This window comes from Pimephales promelas, chromosome 18 (genome assembly GCF_988280905.1).
Source record: "Pimephales promelas chromosome 18, fPimPro1.hap1.1, whole genome shotgun sequence".
Classification (NCBI taxonomy): domain Eukaryota; kingdom Metazoa; phylum Chordata; class Actinopteri; order Cypriniformes; family Leuciscidae; genus Pimephales; species Pimephales promelas.
The window spans coordinates 3,193,483-3,208,569 of NC_142786.1; the positions used below are offsets into that span (position 1 = coordinate 3,193,483).

The window sequence follows — 15,087 nt, forward strand, 5'->3', positions numbered from 1 at the left end:
TTCTGCTGTATGAGTATCTTCTCCTGTATGAGTATCTTCTCCTGCATGAGTATCTTCTCCTGTATGAGTATCTTCTCCTGTATGAGTATCTTCTCCTGTATGAGTATCTTCTCCTGCATGAGTATCTTCTCCTGTATGAGTATCTTCTCCTGTATGAGTATCTTCTCCTGCATGAGTATCTTCTCCTGCATGAGTATCTTCTCCTGTATGAGTATCTTCTCCTGTATGAGTATCTTCTCCTGTATGAGTATCTTCTCCTGCATGAGTATCTTCTCCTGTATGAGTATCTTCTCCTGTATGAGTATCTTCTCCTGCATGAGTATCTTCTCCTGTATGAGTATCTTCTCCTGTATGAGTATCTTCTCCTGCATGAGTATCTTCTCCTGTATGAGTATCTTCTCCTGTATGAGTATCTTCTCCTGCATGAGTATCTTCTCCTGCATGAGTATCTTCTCCTGTATGAGTATCTTCTCCTGTATGAGTATCTTCTCCTGCATGAGTATCTTCTCCTGCATGAGTATCTTCTTCTGTATGAGTATCTTCTCCTGCATGAGTATCTTCTCCTGCATGAGTATCTTCTCCTGCATGAGTATCTTCTCCTGTATGAGTATCTTCTCCTGTATGAGTATCTTCTCCTGTATGAGTATCTTCTCCTGCATGAGTATCTTCTCCTGCATGAGTATCTTCTCCTGCATGAGTATCTTCTCCTGCATGAGTATCTTCTCCTGTATGAGTATCTTCTCCTGCATGAGTATCTTCTCCTGTATGAGTATCTTCTCCTGTATGAGTATCTTCTCCTGCATGAGTATCTTCTCCTGCATGAGTATCTTCTCCTGCATGAGTATCTTCTCCTGCATGAGTATCTTCTCCTGTATGAGTATCTTCTCCTGCATGAGTATCTTCTCCTGTATGAGTATCTTCTCCTGCATGAGTATCTTCTCCTGTATGAGTATCTTCTCCTGTATGAGTATCTTCTCCTGTATGAGTATCTTCTCCTGCATGAGTATCTTCTCCTGTATGAGTATCTTCTCCTGCATGAGTATCTTCTGCTGCATGAGTATCTTCTCCTGTATGAGTATCTTCTCCTGTATGAGTATCTTCTCCTGTATGAGTATCTTCTCCTGCATGAGTATCTTCTCCTGTATGAGTATCTTCTCCTGCATGAGTATCTTCTCCTGTATGAGTATCTTCTCCTGTATGAGTATCTTCTGCTGTATGAGTATCTTCTCCTGTATGAGTATCTTCTCCTGCATGAGTATCTTCTGCTGCATGAGTATCTTCTCCTGTATGAGTATCTTCTCCTGCATGAGTATCTTCTGCTGCATGAGTTTCTTCTCCTGCATGAATATCTTCTCCTGTATGAGTATCTTCTGCTGTATGAGTATCTTCTCCTGTATGAGTATCTTCTCCTGCATGAGTATCTTCTGCTGCATGAGTATCTTCTCCTGCATGAGTATCTTCTCCTGGAGGATGAGGTTCTTCTTGTTGAGAATGATGTCCCTCGTCTGAAGAGGATCCTTCTGTGTTTTCTTTTTCTTTCCCATCAGTCTCAGAAATGCCATCAACAGAACCAGGTATAACAACATCTTCACTGCTACTGTCAACTACTATCTTTGACCCTTCTCCTCCTAATTTGCCATTAAAATTGATAATTGTTTGGATGACTTTTGGACCAGGGAAGTCCATAGCAATTATACCAACACAGTGCGGTCTACTGGTGCCCCCTTTAAGATCAAGGAGATAATCATCAACTTGTTTATTCAGTGTTTTTGCAATTTCTAGCGGCTCCTCGTTTTCTCCTTTGGCCCCGGTGTATGTGAGCATCATCTCACGATCACACTTTTCTGAAGCTAACTTGATATTTTGCCTCATTTGTTTTTCTTTTGTATCCATGTCTGCATCCAATTCTGTTATATGAACAGGAAGTCCTAAATGTAATGTTGAACTCTGAATCAAGACGATCTTCCCTCTGACCTGTCCCATTGTTGGAATCTTATCGTCTCTCCACACAGCAAATTTATCCTTACTTATATATGTTGTGGCTTGAGCAACAGCACCCTCATCTGGAGTCACTCTAAGCAACAGTGTCTCTGTCTCCTGTTTCTTAAGAAACGTCAGCAGAGTTCTCAGAACATAAGAAAGGGTCTCTGACTCCTGGACGCTTCCAGTCTTATCATACTTGATGCTGTCGGAAGACAAATGCAACTCAAAAAAGCGTATGCCTGCATCCAGTTGGTTGTGCAGTCCCCATGCTTGAAACATTCGTGTGGATGTTTTTAAGCCTTTGCTGCTTTGGTGTGTTCCAGGGATTGATATAGCTGATAGAAGCTTGCTATCTTCGATTTTCTCCATCCACTTGTGATTGACATACTTGTAACTGAGAGTTTCAGAGCTGCTGACATGTTTCAAACCCTCACAAGCACAGATAGATACCCTGCAGGTAAAAATATATTAATTGTACGCATAATGATTCAATCATTCTGAATGTTTTCATGTTTATCTGCACATTAATTGAAACAATGAAACTTACACTATAAACACAGAGAGATACTGAAAGTTTCCCATTATCCTTAGCTTCCTTCTGCAGGGATGTCTGGAAAAAAATATATAAATGGACATAGATGAAAATAATGATAAAGTTATTTAAAGATTATAGGCTTGAAATTAGTCTCTGAATATTTCAAGAGCGCTAAACACATTATTGAACATTACTGTAAAACAATTGCACAATCATTAAAAGCTAGTTTCACTCTTTTGACAGCAAAGATTACCTCACACTTCAACAGTTTCACATGTTAAAGTGCAAGAGTTTTCCATTTAAAAGTAATTTGCATTTAGCCATCACGTCATCCTAACCACATGGAATTCATATTTAGGAATGTGTTCAAACAACAACAAAGACGATTTACTTACAAGATCATGTGTAGAAATAAAGAATGTTTACATTGAATTCGAACCCTGGCATCGGACAGTTCGAGAAACCGAAGTAAACGGTGATATTTGCCGTCTTTTATTTCCCCATGTACTTTACATCTTTAACTGATGCCGTTTTACAGCATTTGACTACATTTGACTAACAGTCAATGTCAAATGAGCCCTGAAATAGCCTAGTTTGCATTCATTCTCCATACACTGACAGTCAGACGGCATATGAAAATAATCAAAAACTTTATTACTGACAGAAATTCAAGAAGAATAATTAAGGTAGTATTTTCTATGAACAGCATTTATGATATCTTCAAAATAAGGGCACGGAATTATTGAAGGAAAGTAGTAGATCGTAACTTAAAGATTACACTTTTACAAGTTTTAAGTCGTATACATTTTATATATATTAAAATATACAACATTTGGTTTGGTTAAACAGTTAGATCAAAGATAACAATAAAATTGAAATAAATACATCACAACTCGCAACATTTTTGTTTCCTTATTGAAGTAAAAAAAAAAAAAAAAAGATGAGACAAACCTTTGTAAAAAAAAAAAAAAAAAAAAATCATATTGTGGAGGTTCAAATTGACCCCAGGAGAATTTGTTGTTGTTTTTTTTTTATCAGATTTGAGGGTAAAAGGAGGGTTAATCATCAGATTATTTACCGATTCAACTAATTATTCATTAAATGAACATATAAAACAGTGGAATGTGTAAATACTTGTAATCCATCCACCGCGCGCATCTGTGAGCTGTGTGAGCGCGCGCGCAAGAGCAGCGGGTCAGCGTGGCATTAAGTGACGTCATAATGCCCCACTAAAAGCTCTCGTCTTTGATGTGACCGTCTCTGCGGCGTGTACTAGTATACCAGAAGAAAATGAACTTGATATCTGCAGTAACAAGTTCGTGAAAGTAAGCAGCTAATACAATAACTCATGTCATCATGTCTCAAAGAACTCTTCCTTTGCTCATCATTGGCCTCGGCGGAGAAATGATCTACATTCTGGATCAGCGACTCCGAGCGCAGGATGAAAACGATGATAAAACTCAGAGAGGTAACAAACCAAACAACCAACCCTATAGCCCATGATAACTGCTTAACTAACGAATCCTGCTTTAGGAAACTAGTGCATCAAAATGGCCTTTATCTGCCTTGCACATCTTCACGTATATTTAAAAAAAAAAAAAAAACATATGAATGTATTATGAGAACAAATACTAAAGATCTGTGATTGGGGAAAAATCGTTAAATGCAAATAATAGAAAGCAAATAATAGGTTGAAATTTTGACAATTGAAGCCACGCCCACAAATGTCCCACTGATCGTTAATCTTCCTATTCAGTTGTCAGTCATTATGTACATTATTGGACCTATGCAACAGTAATTAATGTCAAAGTTTGTTTTTAAATACATTTTTGTACCTTTGAAGCAAAAGTTGAGAACCAGAGTACACAGTTGAGAAATATTTTTATTCTGACTAGTAAATATAATGAAAGTTTTCAAAGAAATATGAGGAATAAGCACTGTAGGGCTATGTTAACATGCATGATCATGCAGGCTCAGCTGTTGTCAGAGGATAATTTGTGTAAGAGACAGATTAATGTCTAATCTTCAATTACACGTCCTGTCGAAACGCAGAGTCATGGACAATTGCATGAACTTAACTGCTCAAATGTAACAGTATTTTGGTCTGAACGCAGGTTCATTTCTTTTATTGCAGGTCGTTGGACAGAAGATGAAAGGAAAAGAGGTACAAGAAGTTTGCTACAAATATTGGATATGCCATGCAGCATAATCATGTGTGAAAGAATCTGTTTTAGGGGAAAAGCCACATTGAGCAGACCATATAATCATTCATCAAAAAAATTATTTAGATTAAAAATTCACCCAACCACTAATTTTAAGGATACCAAAATAAGTTATTTAAGAATAAGATCCATGATATATAATCTCTACCATTAATAATCAAAATCATAATTACTAGAAAACGGACAGAAATTATTTTATGCAAATTTCAGCAGCCTCTTTCCCTGTTTTTTTGTTTTGTTTTGTTTTTTTGTGATGTTGAAGATTTCACTCTTGCCTCAGTCTTTTCCTCTCTTGTCATGATTCTGTGTTTCTGTAGTTATGAATGATATAGTGAGCACTATGTTCAACAAGGCTTTCCTAGAGGAGCTCTTGCGGCCGCAGGATCTGTATTCCCACCGAGCTTTGCGGACAGTTTTGACACGGATAGCACACACCTCCATTATGCGTCTTAACCCAGCCAGCATGGACAAGGTATGAACTCACCCTCTCCCCACGAAAAAACTAATAAATATCTTGACTGAACCTTAAAAATGACTTAAAAATATGCCATCATCAACAGGTTACTAAATGTGACCAAAAAAATAGTACATCAAAAGCGATAGTCTTTTCTTCTTTATTGTGATGATCACTCACCACAAAAAGGGGGTTCAATTTTGCACGAACAAGGTGTACCTAATAAAGAGTCCAGTGAGTGTGTATCCGAGTGAAATGGCTTCTCGAACAAGAAAAAATGTATGGTGGGACTTAATTTTGTCCGTCGCTTAATTTAAGAAAGTAGAAAAAATGCATAATTTTGGCTGTACTTATGTTCAGAACACTGTTGTTTTGAATATTAAAGGGATAGTTCACTTTGAAATTAATTTTTGATATGTTTTATCTTACCTCAAGGGCATCCAAGATGTAGGTGTCTTTGTTTCCACAATATTTTAAATTTTGATATTTTTAGGTCAAACCGTTTGTCTGTCAGTCATATAATGGAGGTCTATGGTCACCACCTCAAAGAGCATGCACAGAGAAGTCCAAATTAAACATGATTTAAAGACTAGTAAATGTAAGTACACATTGATGGCCTAAGACACGAAACAAGCGGTTTGTGTGAGAAAACGAACAGTATTACCATAACCACGTCCAAGTGATCTCTCGCGCGACTATGTCACATTGTTTACACAGAGATTTCAGAAGTTTTACCTTTCACTGTAAAGATCTAAACATATTTAGATATACAGGAAATTGCAATGGAAGACGATTTCGATATATCAACAGACAACATTGATTTTTTTTTTTTTGCAACCGCGCGAGAGATCACTTTCCGTCTTGCGCAGACCGAAGCGCCCGCGGCCTCAGATCACTTGGACGTGGCTGTGATTACAAGAGGTAAAAACGATATAAACACTGTTCGTTTTCTCACACAAACCGCTCGTTTCGTGTCTTAGGCCATCAGTTTACAATAACAAGTCATTAAATCATCTTTAATTTAGGCTTCTCTGTACATGCTCTTTGAGGTGGTGACCATAGACGTCCATTATATGACTGACAGACAAGAACGATCTGACCTAAAAATATCAAAATTGAAAAACTGGAAACAAAGACACCTACATCTTGGATGCCCTTGAGGTAAGATAAAACATACCAAAAAATTATTTCAAAGTGAACTATCCCTTTAAGTAAAACAAAAAAATATATATTTTTCAATATCTATGAACCATTAACAGTTTACACTGTTTTGTAACTGTAGAATGCTGTTATTTCTGTTTGTTCCAACCCAGAAAAATGACTTAAATGTAGTCAGGCACATTCAATAATATCTCAACAAATCATTTAAAGCACAAAAGCACATTTTATAGCATGGATTATATTTAATACTGATTACCTGTTTGAATTTGTGTTGTTGTCTTGATTGTAGCTGTATGATTTGATGACTATGGCCTTTAAGTATCAGATCGTTCTGTGTCCACGTCCACAAGATTTACTTCTCATCACCTTCAACCACACGGACACCATCAAGGAACTGGTTAAGGATAATCCCAGCCTGGTTAACCAGATCAACGAAGCCCAGCGGCAGCTTATCGAGGTAAGTGTGCACTGGTGTCACCAACAACTAGTTTGCACTTAGTTTCTAACTGTGGACGCTTGTTTCTGCTATGAAATAAAAGAAAAACTGTGACTTTTTATTTGACAATTCTGACTTTTTTTCTTGCAACTCTATGATTATATCTCACAACTCGATTGCAAAATCGCAATTACTACTTTTATTCTGTGTTTGAAACCAGCTTCCAGAGTAAACATCTAGTTTCATAATGTGAAAAAATAAATAAATGGATTGCTTTAAAATCTGTTGTTGTGAAGTAATTCACTGTGCCAAGATTATTTTTTTCTGTGCCAAGAAGATTATTGTTATTTCTAGTGCATACTTGAAAATGAAAAAGCACCTCTTTCTAAGGTATACACACCCTTATCCGATGGTGAGTTTCAACTCATCCGACATACGCTACTGGTTCTCTTTCAAGATATGCAAATCAGGGTGAGCTATTTACTTATGTGAAAGCTTATTGTTGTTATGTTATATAAGTGGTTGAAATGGATTGCTGCCAGATCATACAGCTGTATGTAAATCGATAATAAGTCATGGCATTTTTTTGTTAGAGCATTCAAGCATACTGTTAGTTGTAGTTGTAGTCACGCAAACTGATTTAATTTTTCATTCCCAGATCTCAATTTTCTTGAAAGAAAAAACCCAGAACCCTAACGGGCATTTTGTGCTGCAGACCTCAGGGCCGGTACCTCACGGGTTTGAGGTTCCTGGTTTAATCAGGTAAAGCCGGTGAAGGTCAGAAGTCGCAGGCAGGCTCCTTATATTCTTTACTTTAGTTCTTCATCAGTAGCTTTTGACTGGAAAACACAAGAGGTTTCATGGGAATATGATCACATCCTTACAGACATACACTCATTTTGCACTCTTGTCATGCAGGTGGTTTAATGCTAAAGGGCGCGAGGTGAGGAGGTCAAGGTTCCCCAGTGGTGGAAGCTACACAAGTGCTGTATGCCAGGGCTCACTTGACCTCTCCGGAGACAGGGTCACACTTCTGGGCACCAACATGTAAATGTGAAAATTAGTCAGTAGGAATTATAAATGCTTTTTAAAATTTCAATATTAAATATTATTATTTGTAAACATATGTAAATAATAGGGCTGTCAAACGATTAATCGCGATTAATCGCATCCAAAATAATTATTTTGTGTATATATATATATATATATATATATATACACACACATGCTTGTATATCTTTAAGATATATTTTTATGTATATACTGTGTATATATTTATATATAATTTATATGATATATAAATATAAATATTTAAATATACATGCATGTGTGTGTGTATATATATATATATATATATACAAAATAATTATACACAGTGCACCCATATATATTATGCAAACACAAACTTTTATTTTGGATGCGATTAATTGCGATTAATCGTTTGACAGCCCTAGTAAATAATAATAATAAATATAGATAATAAATGTAATTACAATAAAATATAATAAATATTTTGTTATATATTATAGACATTTAAATAAATGTAAAAAAAGAATATTTATTTACAATGTTATTTTATAGAGATAATTGTTTGTTATAATACAAATTAATATAATATAGCAAAAAAAATTTACTTTTAAAAATCAAATTTATATATAAAAAATATGTTTATGTACCCAATATATGTGAGTATAATATACACTAAAAATAATACTATATAATAACACTAAAACTAAAAGTTTGAGGTAATTAAAAATATATATATACTTTTATTTATTAAATTAATCAAAACAGTGACCGTGAAGACTTGTCACTCATTGTCACAAAAATATATATATATTTCAATTAAAATGCTGTTCTTTTGAACGTTCGATTCATCAAAAAAAAAAAAAAAAAAACTGGGCAAAAAATCACAGTCTCCACACAAAAAATGAAGCAGCACAACTGTTTTCAACATTGATATTAATAATGATAATAATAAATATTTCTTATATTTCTCCACCGTTTTTTCATATTAAACTATGTTATTCCCTTAACTAAGACGAGTTGACACACACCTCTCTCATCGCTCTGGCTCGTGAGACACTTTCATAGCACTTAACTAGCCCAGTTAATTCAATATGGGCCAGCAAATCTTATCAAATAAAATTATTTTTGAAGGATCATGTGACTCTGAAGACTGAATAACCTCTTCCATTTGTGGTTTTATCATGCTAAAACATATTCCTTAATTCCCGCTCATGTGAATCTTTGAATCATCGGCACAGGTACAGCACACCCTCACCTGAAGACATGAAGCCATCAAGTTCCTCGAACAGCAGAGGCAAACTAAAGCAGGTACACCCTCACAGCAGGCATCATGGGACATTCCAACAGCACTGCTCATGCTGAGGGGAGAAAAGAACACTGCTAAGGCTTATGTTTCATACTAAAGTTATATCAGTAATATGAAGTGGTATCTTAGCAACACAAGGCTCTCTGGATGTCATTGTGTGTTTGTGTGAATATCTGGACAGGCAGACACAACTCCCAATCCTCTGGCAACAGAGGAACTCAATCTGCTCGCTAAACTGATGGGTGGAATGGAGGTGCAGAGACTCTTGAATGTGGACGCTGGTTTCAGAGTCAACCTGTGGACCCTAGATCAAGAGGAGGAGGAGGAGGAGGGGATGTAAGCATAACTAATCCACACATAATCCTGCCACGTCCACACACAACCTCAGAGGCATGGTTGATACTTTGTCCTTTATAAATACTGTGTGTGTGTGTGTGGATAAAAGCATTTTCAACATCTAATTTTGTGTTGCAAAGAGTAATAAAGGTGAACTGTTGTTTTAAAATATCATTTTATTGAAGGACTGATTCAAAATAACAGGTTAAAATGTTTGTGACTAACCTTTTCTCTACCTTTTTCAGTGGAATTTCTGAAGGAACAGAGCATCCGTCATCTAGAGTCATGGACATACAAGTCACACAGGTGATTAGTCAAGGCACTTCACAAAACTGCTCAGCTCATGTCCTCTTTTTGCTTTATTACGTTGCCCAGGGCTGGTAATGTCCTATGCTTCTAGTAAAATCTGTTATCGTATGCTAATAAACACCAGTGTTGCTTCAGGGCAAGCTTGCATTATAGAGCGTTTTCATTCCATTCAAATGGGTAACACCAAAAAAAAAAGCAACCACACATTTGTTCCTGTTATTCAGGAATGTTTTATGAGTTTGTTTTAGTTTAAATTACTTTAAAAGTACATGCCAACATTTTATATTCATCTCATTCAAATTCCAAGCTGGTTTTGTTGTAATCTTGAACCACATCAATACTACTGTAAAGAGACCAAATTAAAATATGTATTTTTATTATTATTTTGTTTACATAAGTAACATCTATACAGTCGTTTTATTATTACTGAACTTCAGTAAATTGCATAATAGAAATAAAAGGGGAAAAAAATCAGTTCTTACTTATTCCATGTTTTCCTGAGTGTTTACCTTTGTATTCCAGGATCAGCTGGCCAGCACTGAGCTTGCACGCATAGCAGGAGAATTTGATGAAGAGGGAAGCCACACAGAGGGACCCGGGAACAAGGGAGACGACTTGCTGGCCATGATGGATGAGCTCTGAAGGGCAAGCGCTGAAGGCCATGAGTCAGGATGCATGAGGTAGGTCTGATAGGTCACAAAAATAAATGGGAGATTTGAAAATGCCTGGAATAGATACATTCAGAATCTGGAAGCAAAATTGTACTGTGTTTAAATAAAAGCTTAAATAAAATGAAATGCATAATGCAACGTGTTTTCAACTTTTTGCACTTTAGGCTAAAGGGCAAATTTGTTGAAAAATTTCTCCTGAAACTGACAGATCTGACAAAATCTCTTCTGGGGAACGTGTTCAACAGGGAAATTGCTCTCTTGTGAAAAAAAACCTCTAAAATGTCAGTTCAATTGATTTATGTTTTCACACCTTGTACTTGCACGCCCCACGATAACTTATTCATCTGTCAACTAGCCTAGTTTTTTAAAGCAAAACAAAAAAGTCAAGAATTCACTGGAACAAAATGTGTTTCATTCTGCTGACAGAAAAACTATGATTTCCTGCTGTTATTTATTCAAATCTCATTGGAACCTGTTTTTCTGGTACTACGGTTCTGTTTCATTTGTGATTACAATATGTGTATCACAAAATCTAAGAAAAACCTATAGGTTTTGGGTAAAAAAAAGGAAACCACACATGCATAAATTTAGACAACTGTCAAGGACGTATTAATTGATTTAATTAATCAAATTATATTTGATTTAATTTGTGAACTGTGTTCTCAGGATTAGATTTTAGTTCGGGGCAATTTGCCAAAGTTTTGAATGTTGTGTTTAAAGCAATTATTAACTACTTTTCATAATTGCTGTTGTCAAATGTAGCTTACACACCAATTGATACATGTTAAATACAGGTATTTGTGGGTGCTTTTTAACTAGACAGTATTTTAAATGTTAAAAACAAAGAGATTCTCAGCAGATGTCAGTGTGACAACATGCCCCGCCACACCAGTCAATGTGTTAAATGAATTGACTTTTTTTCTTGAACAACAACGGAGAAAACACCCGATTTAACTTTACGAATAAACCGAGATAAATATTCACTGAAAAAAAGAATAACCTTTGATGTTTATCCAACCATCTCGACTCGAGTCGCTAGAGGGAGCGCGAATGATTTCAACCGGTGCGTCTTGATGACGTCACTCTCCTCTGCGACGAAGCGCGGAGCTCGAAACCTTTAGGATGTAAACATGATGTTTTGAGTATGTTAGACAACATAAAGTAAGGTAATCAAACGAGTATTTTTACTTCAAGAGACATATATGAGTGGCCCTGGATTATGTGAGAGTTAAATGATCATAGTAAATATTTCCTCACTGATCGCATTCTATATCTTTACTTTAGTTAAATGTGACGTTAGTTGAAGGAAAGTTAAATATTTGTTGACGTCTTTTCATTATTGGCGACCAGTATCGTTTTCAATTTCACTACTACTATTCGTTAAATGGTCACGTTACTTCATTAGATAATGAATAGTGACTAGTGTATTCAGTTAACGTTAGTCATTATTAGTTTATCTTTGCAACTTGTCACTGTTATTGTTACTAGAATCAGACCGCAATTGCAAATAGAGATCTTATTGTTGTTAGTGAAAGTGAAAAGATACTAATCACTACTGAGATACTTAATTTTAACGTTAATTTTAAAAAAAGATCAACCATTATTACATATAAAACTAGTTAAAGTAATAAAAATGTTAAAACTGGTGGTAAAATATATAGTGATATGTTGTAACTGATATATCTGGAAGAAGTGAGACCCATATTGGAAATGTGTAACCTCAAAATCAAAATTCAACAAGATTTTGAACAACACTATCTGTAAACAACAGTATCTATTTGATATTTTATATATGCAATCCAAAAAATATAATTAATTTAAAAATATAATTAGTTTACAGAATTTTTCATTCTGCATTTCCAATTGCTTGACAACAAAGCTAATTTTCATATTTTCCATCAAACATTTAATAAGGTGCTATATGTGGTTTGTCTATGAGCAGAGGATCTCAGAAGCCTGTAATTGTCCTTATGTGCATGTGTGCACATGCTCAAAAACACATAAATAGAAATGTTAAGTGTGTGGCTGGAGGTGGTGTAATAATACAAATCATGCATTTATTTGGGGCTGCCCTTTCACAGTTAATTGGCAGATAATCACCAGTATATATCATGAACAGTAAAAAAGAAATAAAACACAAAGAACGTTTTTAAATTCTCACACTGCCATTGTCTGACTGTTAATGATTTCTCTGTGCAGAGGTGAACATGGAAGTGAGCCATTCGATTCGTGAACGCACCATCGCCGAGAACAGCCTGGTGATTCTCCTGCAGGGTCTGCATGGCCAGGTGACCACCGTTGACCTGCGAGACGAGAGCACAGCCAGGGGACGCGTTATTAATGTGGACGCTTTCATGAACATCCGGCTGGAGAAGGTTCTGTACAGGGACAGACGTGGACATATGTCCAGTATGGATGACCTGTTTGTCACTGGCCGAAACGTGCGCTACGTCCACATCCCAGACCACATGAACATTCAAGAGACAATAGAGTCCCAGCTCTCCAAAATACACCGCGTGCGAAACTTTGGAGCAGGTGGTGGACGGAAAGAATACTCGAAGAAAAAATAGCTTATGTGTGAGATTTATGTTTGTCTTGCGAATGTATTGTTTTTGGAATGCGCACTATTATTTGTAATGCAGTCATTGAAGCAAAAAGTAGTGTGTACATTGTTGCTAGTTTGTAACTGAAATAGTTCTGTTTGTGTTCTCAAGGAACGGTGTGGGAAAAGTGATTTCTGTTTACTTTGTACTGCTCTGGTGGTTTGAAAATTAATAAACGGATAAATGTGATGAAATAACCATTGATTGATGAGATCTCTAACTTGACGTTTTGTTTGATTAGACAACGCCTCTGATTACTGTGTTATTCTTAATGCTGATGTCAATACCTTTTTACTACAAGTACACTTATAATTAAGTTTATAGAGTTTACATGTGCAAATATTGGTACTTTAAAGCCCAACTCAACACTTTGTTTGCAGAGTAATGAATGTTTGTGTGGACTTGTGGTAAAATATATAGTTTTTGATGAGATCATGACTGGACATACGAGGAATCATGTAACTTGGGAAGTTGTTGTAAAAGTAAATTTACTTTAACCTAAAGTTGTGTAAAATGAGCTATCAAATAAATTTGAGCCTTTCTCAGCTTGAGGTCAATGTGGCGAGAGGTTTGTTTTAAATATTATTTTGCTTTCAGAATACATGCGTTTTGCCATTTCTTATGAGGATGCAGGAATTTTTGGGTGACCACATAATCGTCATCTTTGAAATGACTCATAAACATCATTCCTGTTTGGACACAGGAAAACAGGAGTATTCTGGTAAACAAAAACATTACACAACATACAAAATTACATGTTGCCCATTATGAAATTTGAGTCCAATTATGGAAATATCCTTTTTTTAAGGTGTTGATTTTTACTACTTGGATTGTGTGACTACCAAATAAAGTTTGTTTGCAGTGTGTTAAACAGGAAAAAGTGACCCTTTGTCTTTTACGACGGGAAAAGTGGCTCAAAGGTGCTGTGTAACTAGAATGAACCTCAGGTGAACACGCTTCAGGTTTCTTTTACCATACTCAATGTAATAATTGATGAATGCTTAATAAAAGCTTAATCATATAAAGTGATCGTGTCTCTTCAGAAAATGTGACTATACCACTCAGTTCATATGGATTCGTTTTATCTCTTTATGAACTTTTCGAAGTCAAAGTGGTATTTGTGTAGCTGTGAACAGAGGGGCAGAAAGGTTATATCGTTTCATATCTGTCAGATTCGACAAACACTTATCTGAAGAGCATGGCTGTACCGTCAAAGATCGAAGGTTTTCATTGGTTGTTGCTTCAGGTGCGTGACTCTCGTTGGAAGGGAGGGAACACCATGGAGAACACAACGAGCTCTTTTAGTCCTGCATTAGCATGAACTCTCTCTCTCTCTCTCTCTCTCTCTCTCTCTCTCTCTCTCTCTCTCTCTCTCTCTCTCTCTCTCTCTCTCTCTCTCTCTCTCTCTCTCTCTCTCTCTCTCTCTCTCTCTCTCTCTCTCTCTCTCTCTCTCTCTCTCTCTCTCTCTCTCTCTCTCTCTCTCTCTCTCTCTCTCTCTCTCTCTCTCTCTCTCTCTCTCTAGACGTGGCCTGTCCCAGATGCCGGGCGGTCGGCCTTGTTCAAGCCTGCACACGCTGGCTGAGAGATATCATTCAGTGCACGAGTGTTTGAATGTTGAAACACAAACAGAAACAGAAAAAGTCTAGTTTGAGTTTTACATTTGCTATTACTTTTGAGCTCTGCATGTTATTTTGGCTCCCTTTGTAAATGTAAACACCGTAAGAACTTTATCTGAGGAAAATTGAACAGGCCATGGTCGTTTACAATATATATATATATATATATTTTTTTTAAATCAATTGTGTTTTGTTGATTTTAATTTTAAATTAAAGGGGTAGTTCACTTTAAAAAAAAAAAAAAAAAACTTGTGCTGATAATTTACTCACCCCCACGTCATCCAAGATGTCCTTGTCTTTCTTTCTTCAGTCGAAAAGAAATTAAGGTTTTTGATGAAAACATTCCAGGATTTTCTCCATGTAATGGACTTCAATGGGGTCCAAACGGTTCAAGGTCCAAATGAGAGTTTCAGTGCAGCTTCAAAT

At 36.2% G+C, this 15,087-nt stretch overlaps 4 protein-coding genes across 4 annotated transcripts in view; 3 read left to right on the plus strand and 1 right to left on the minus strand.

Annotated features, from left to right (window-relative positions):
- LOC120483790 (E3 ubiquitin-protein ligase TRIM39) overlaps positions 1–15,087 on the plus strand; it is a 210,250-nt gene that overhangs the window by 107,638 nt on the left and 87,525 nt on the right. The window lies entirely within an intron of this gene.
- On the minus strand, positions 1,342–2,992 carry LOC148970866 (uncharacterized; the record flags this gene model as incomplete). Its single annotated transcript, XM_089123015.1, has 3 exons — positions 2,914–2,992; positions 2,531–2,593; positions 1,342–2,434 (listed from the first exon to the last, which is right to left on the minus strand). Coding segments are annotated over exons 1-3 (1,164 nt in total), but the record flags the coding sequence as incomplete, so codon positions are not given.
- Positions 3,675–10,425, plus strand: oscp1a (organic solute carrier partner 1a). The gene is made up of 11 exons (XM_039678851.2): positions 3,675–3,986; positions 4,653–4,682; positions 5,058–5,212; positions 6,645–6,812; positions 7,182–7,262; positions 7,450–7,553; positions 7,710–7,838; positions 9,059–9,128; positions 9,308–9,462; positions 9,708–9,768; positions 10,294–10,425. Exons 1-11 carry the CDS (start codon positions 3,875–3,877, stop codon positions 10,411–10,413), a joined length of 1,185 nt encoding a protein of 394 aa, XP_039534785.2. The 5' UTR covers positions 3,675–3,874; the 3' UTR covers positions 10,414–10,425.
- lsm10 (LSM10, U7 small nuclear RNA associated) lies at positions 12,650–13,242 on the plus strand. Its single transcript, XM_039678853.2, has one exon. The coding sequence runs from the start codon at positions 12,650–12,652 to the stop codon at positions 13,010–13,012; it is 363 nt and encodes a 120-aa protein (XP_039534787.1). The 3' UTR covers positions 13,013–13,242.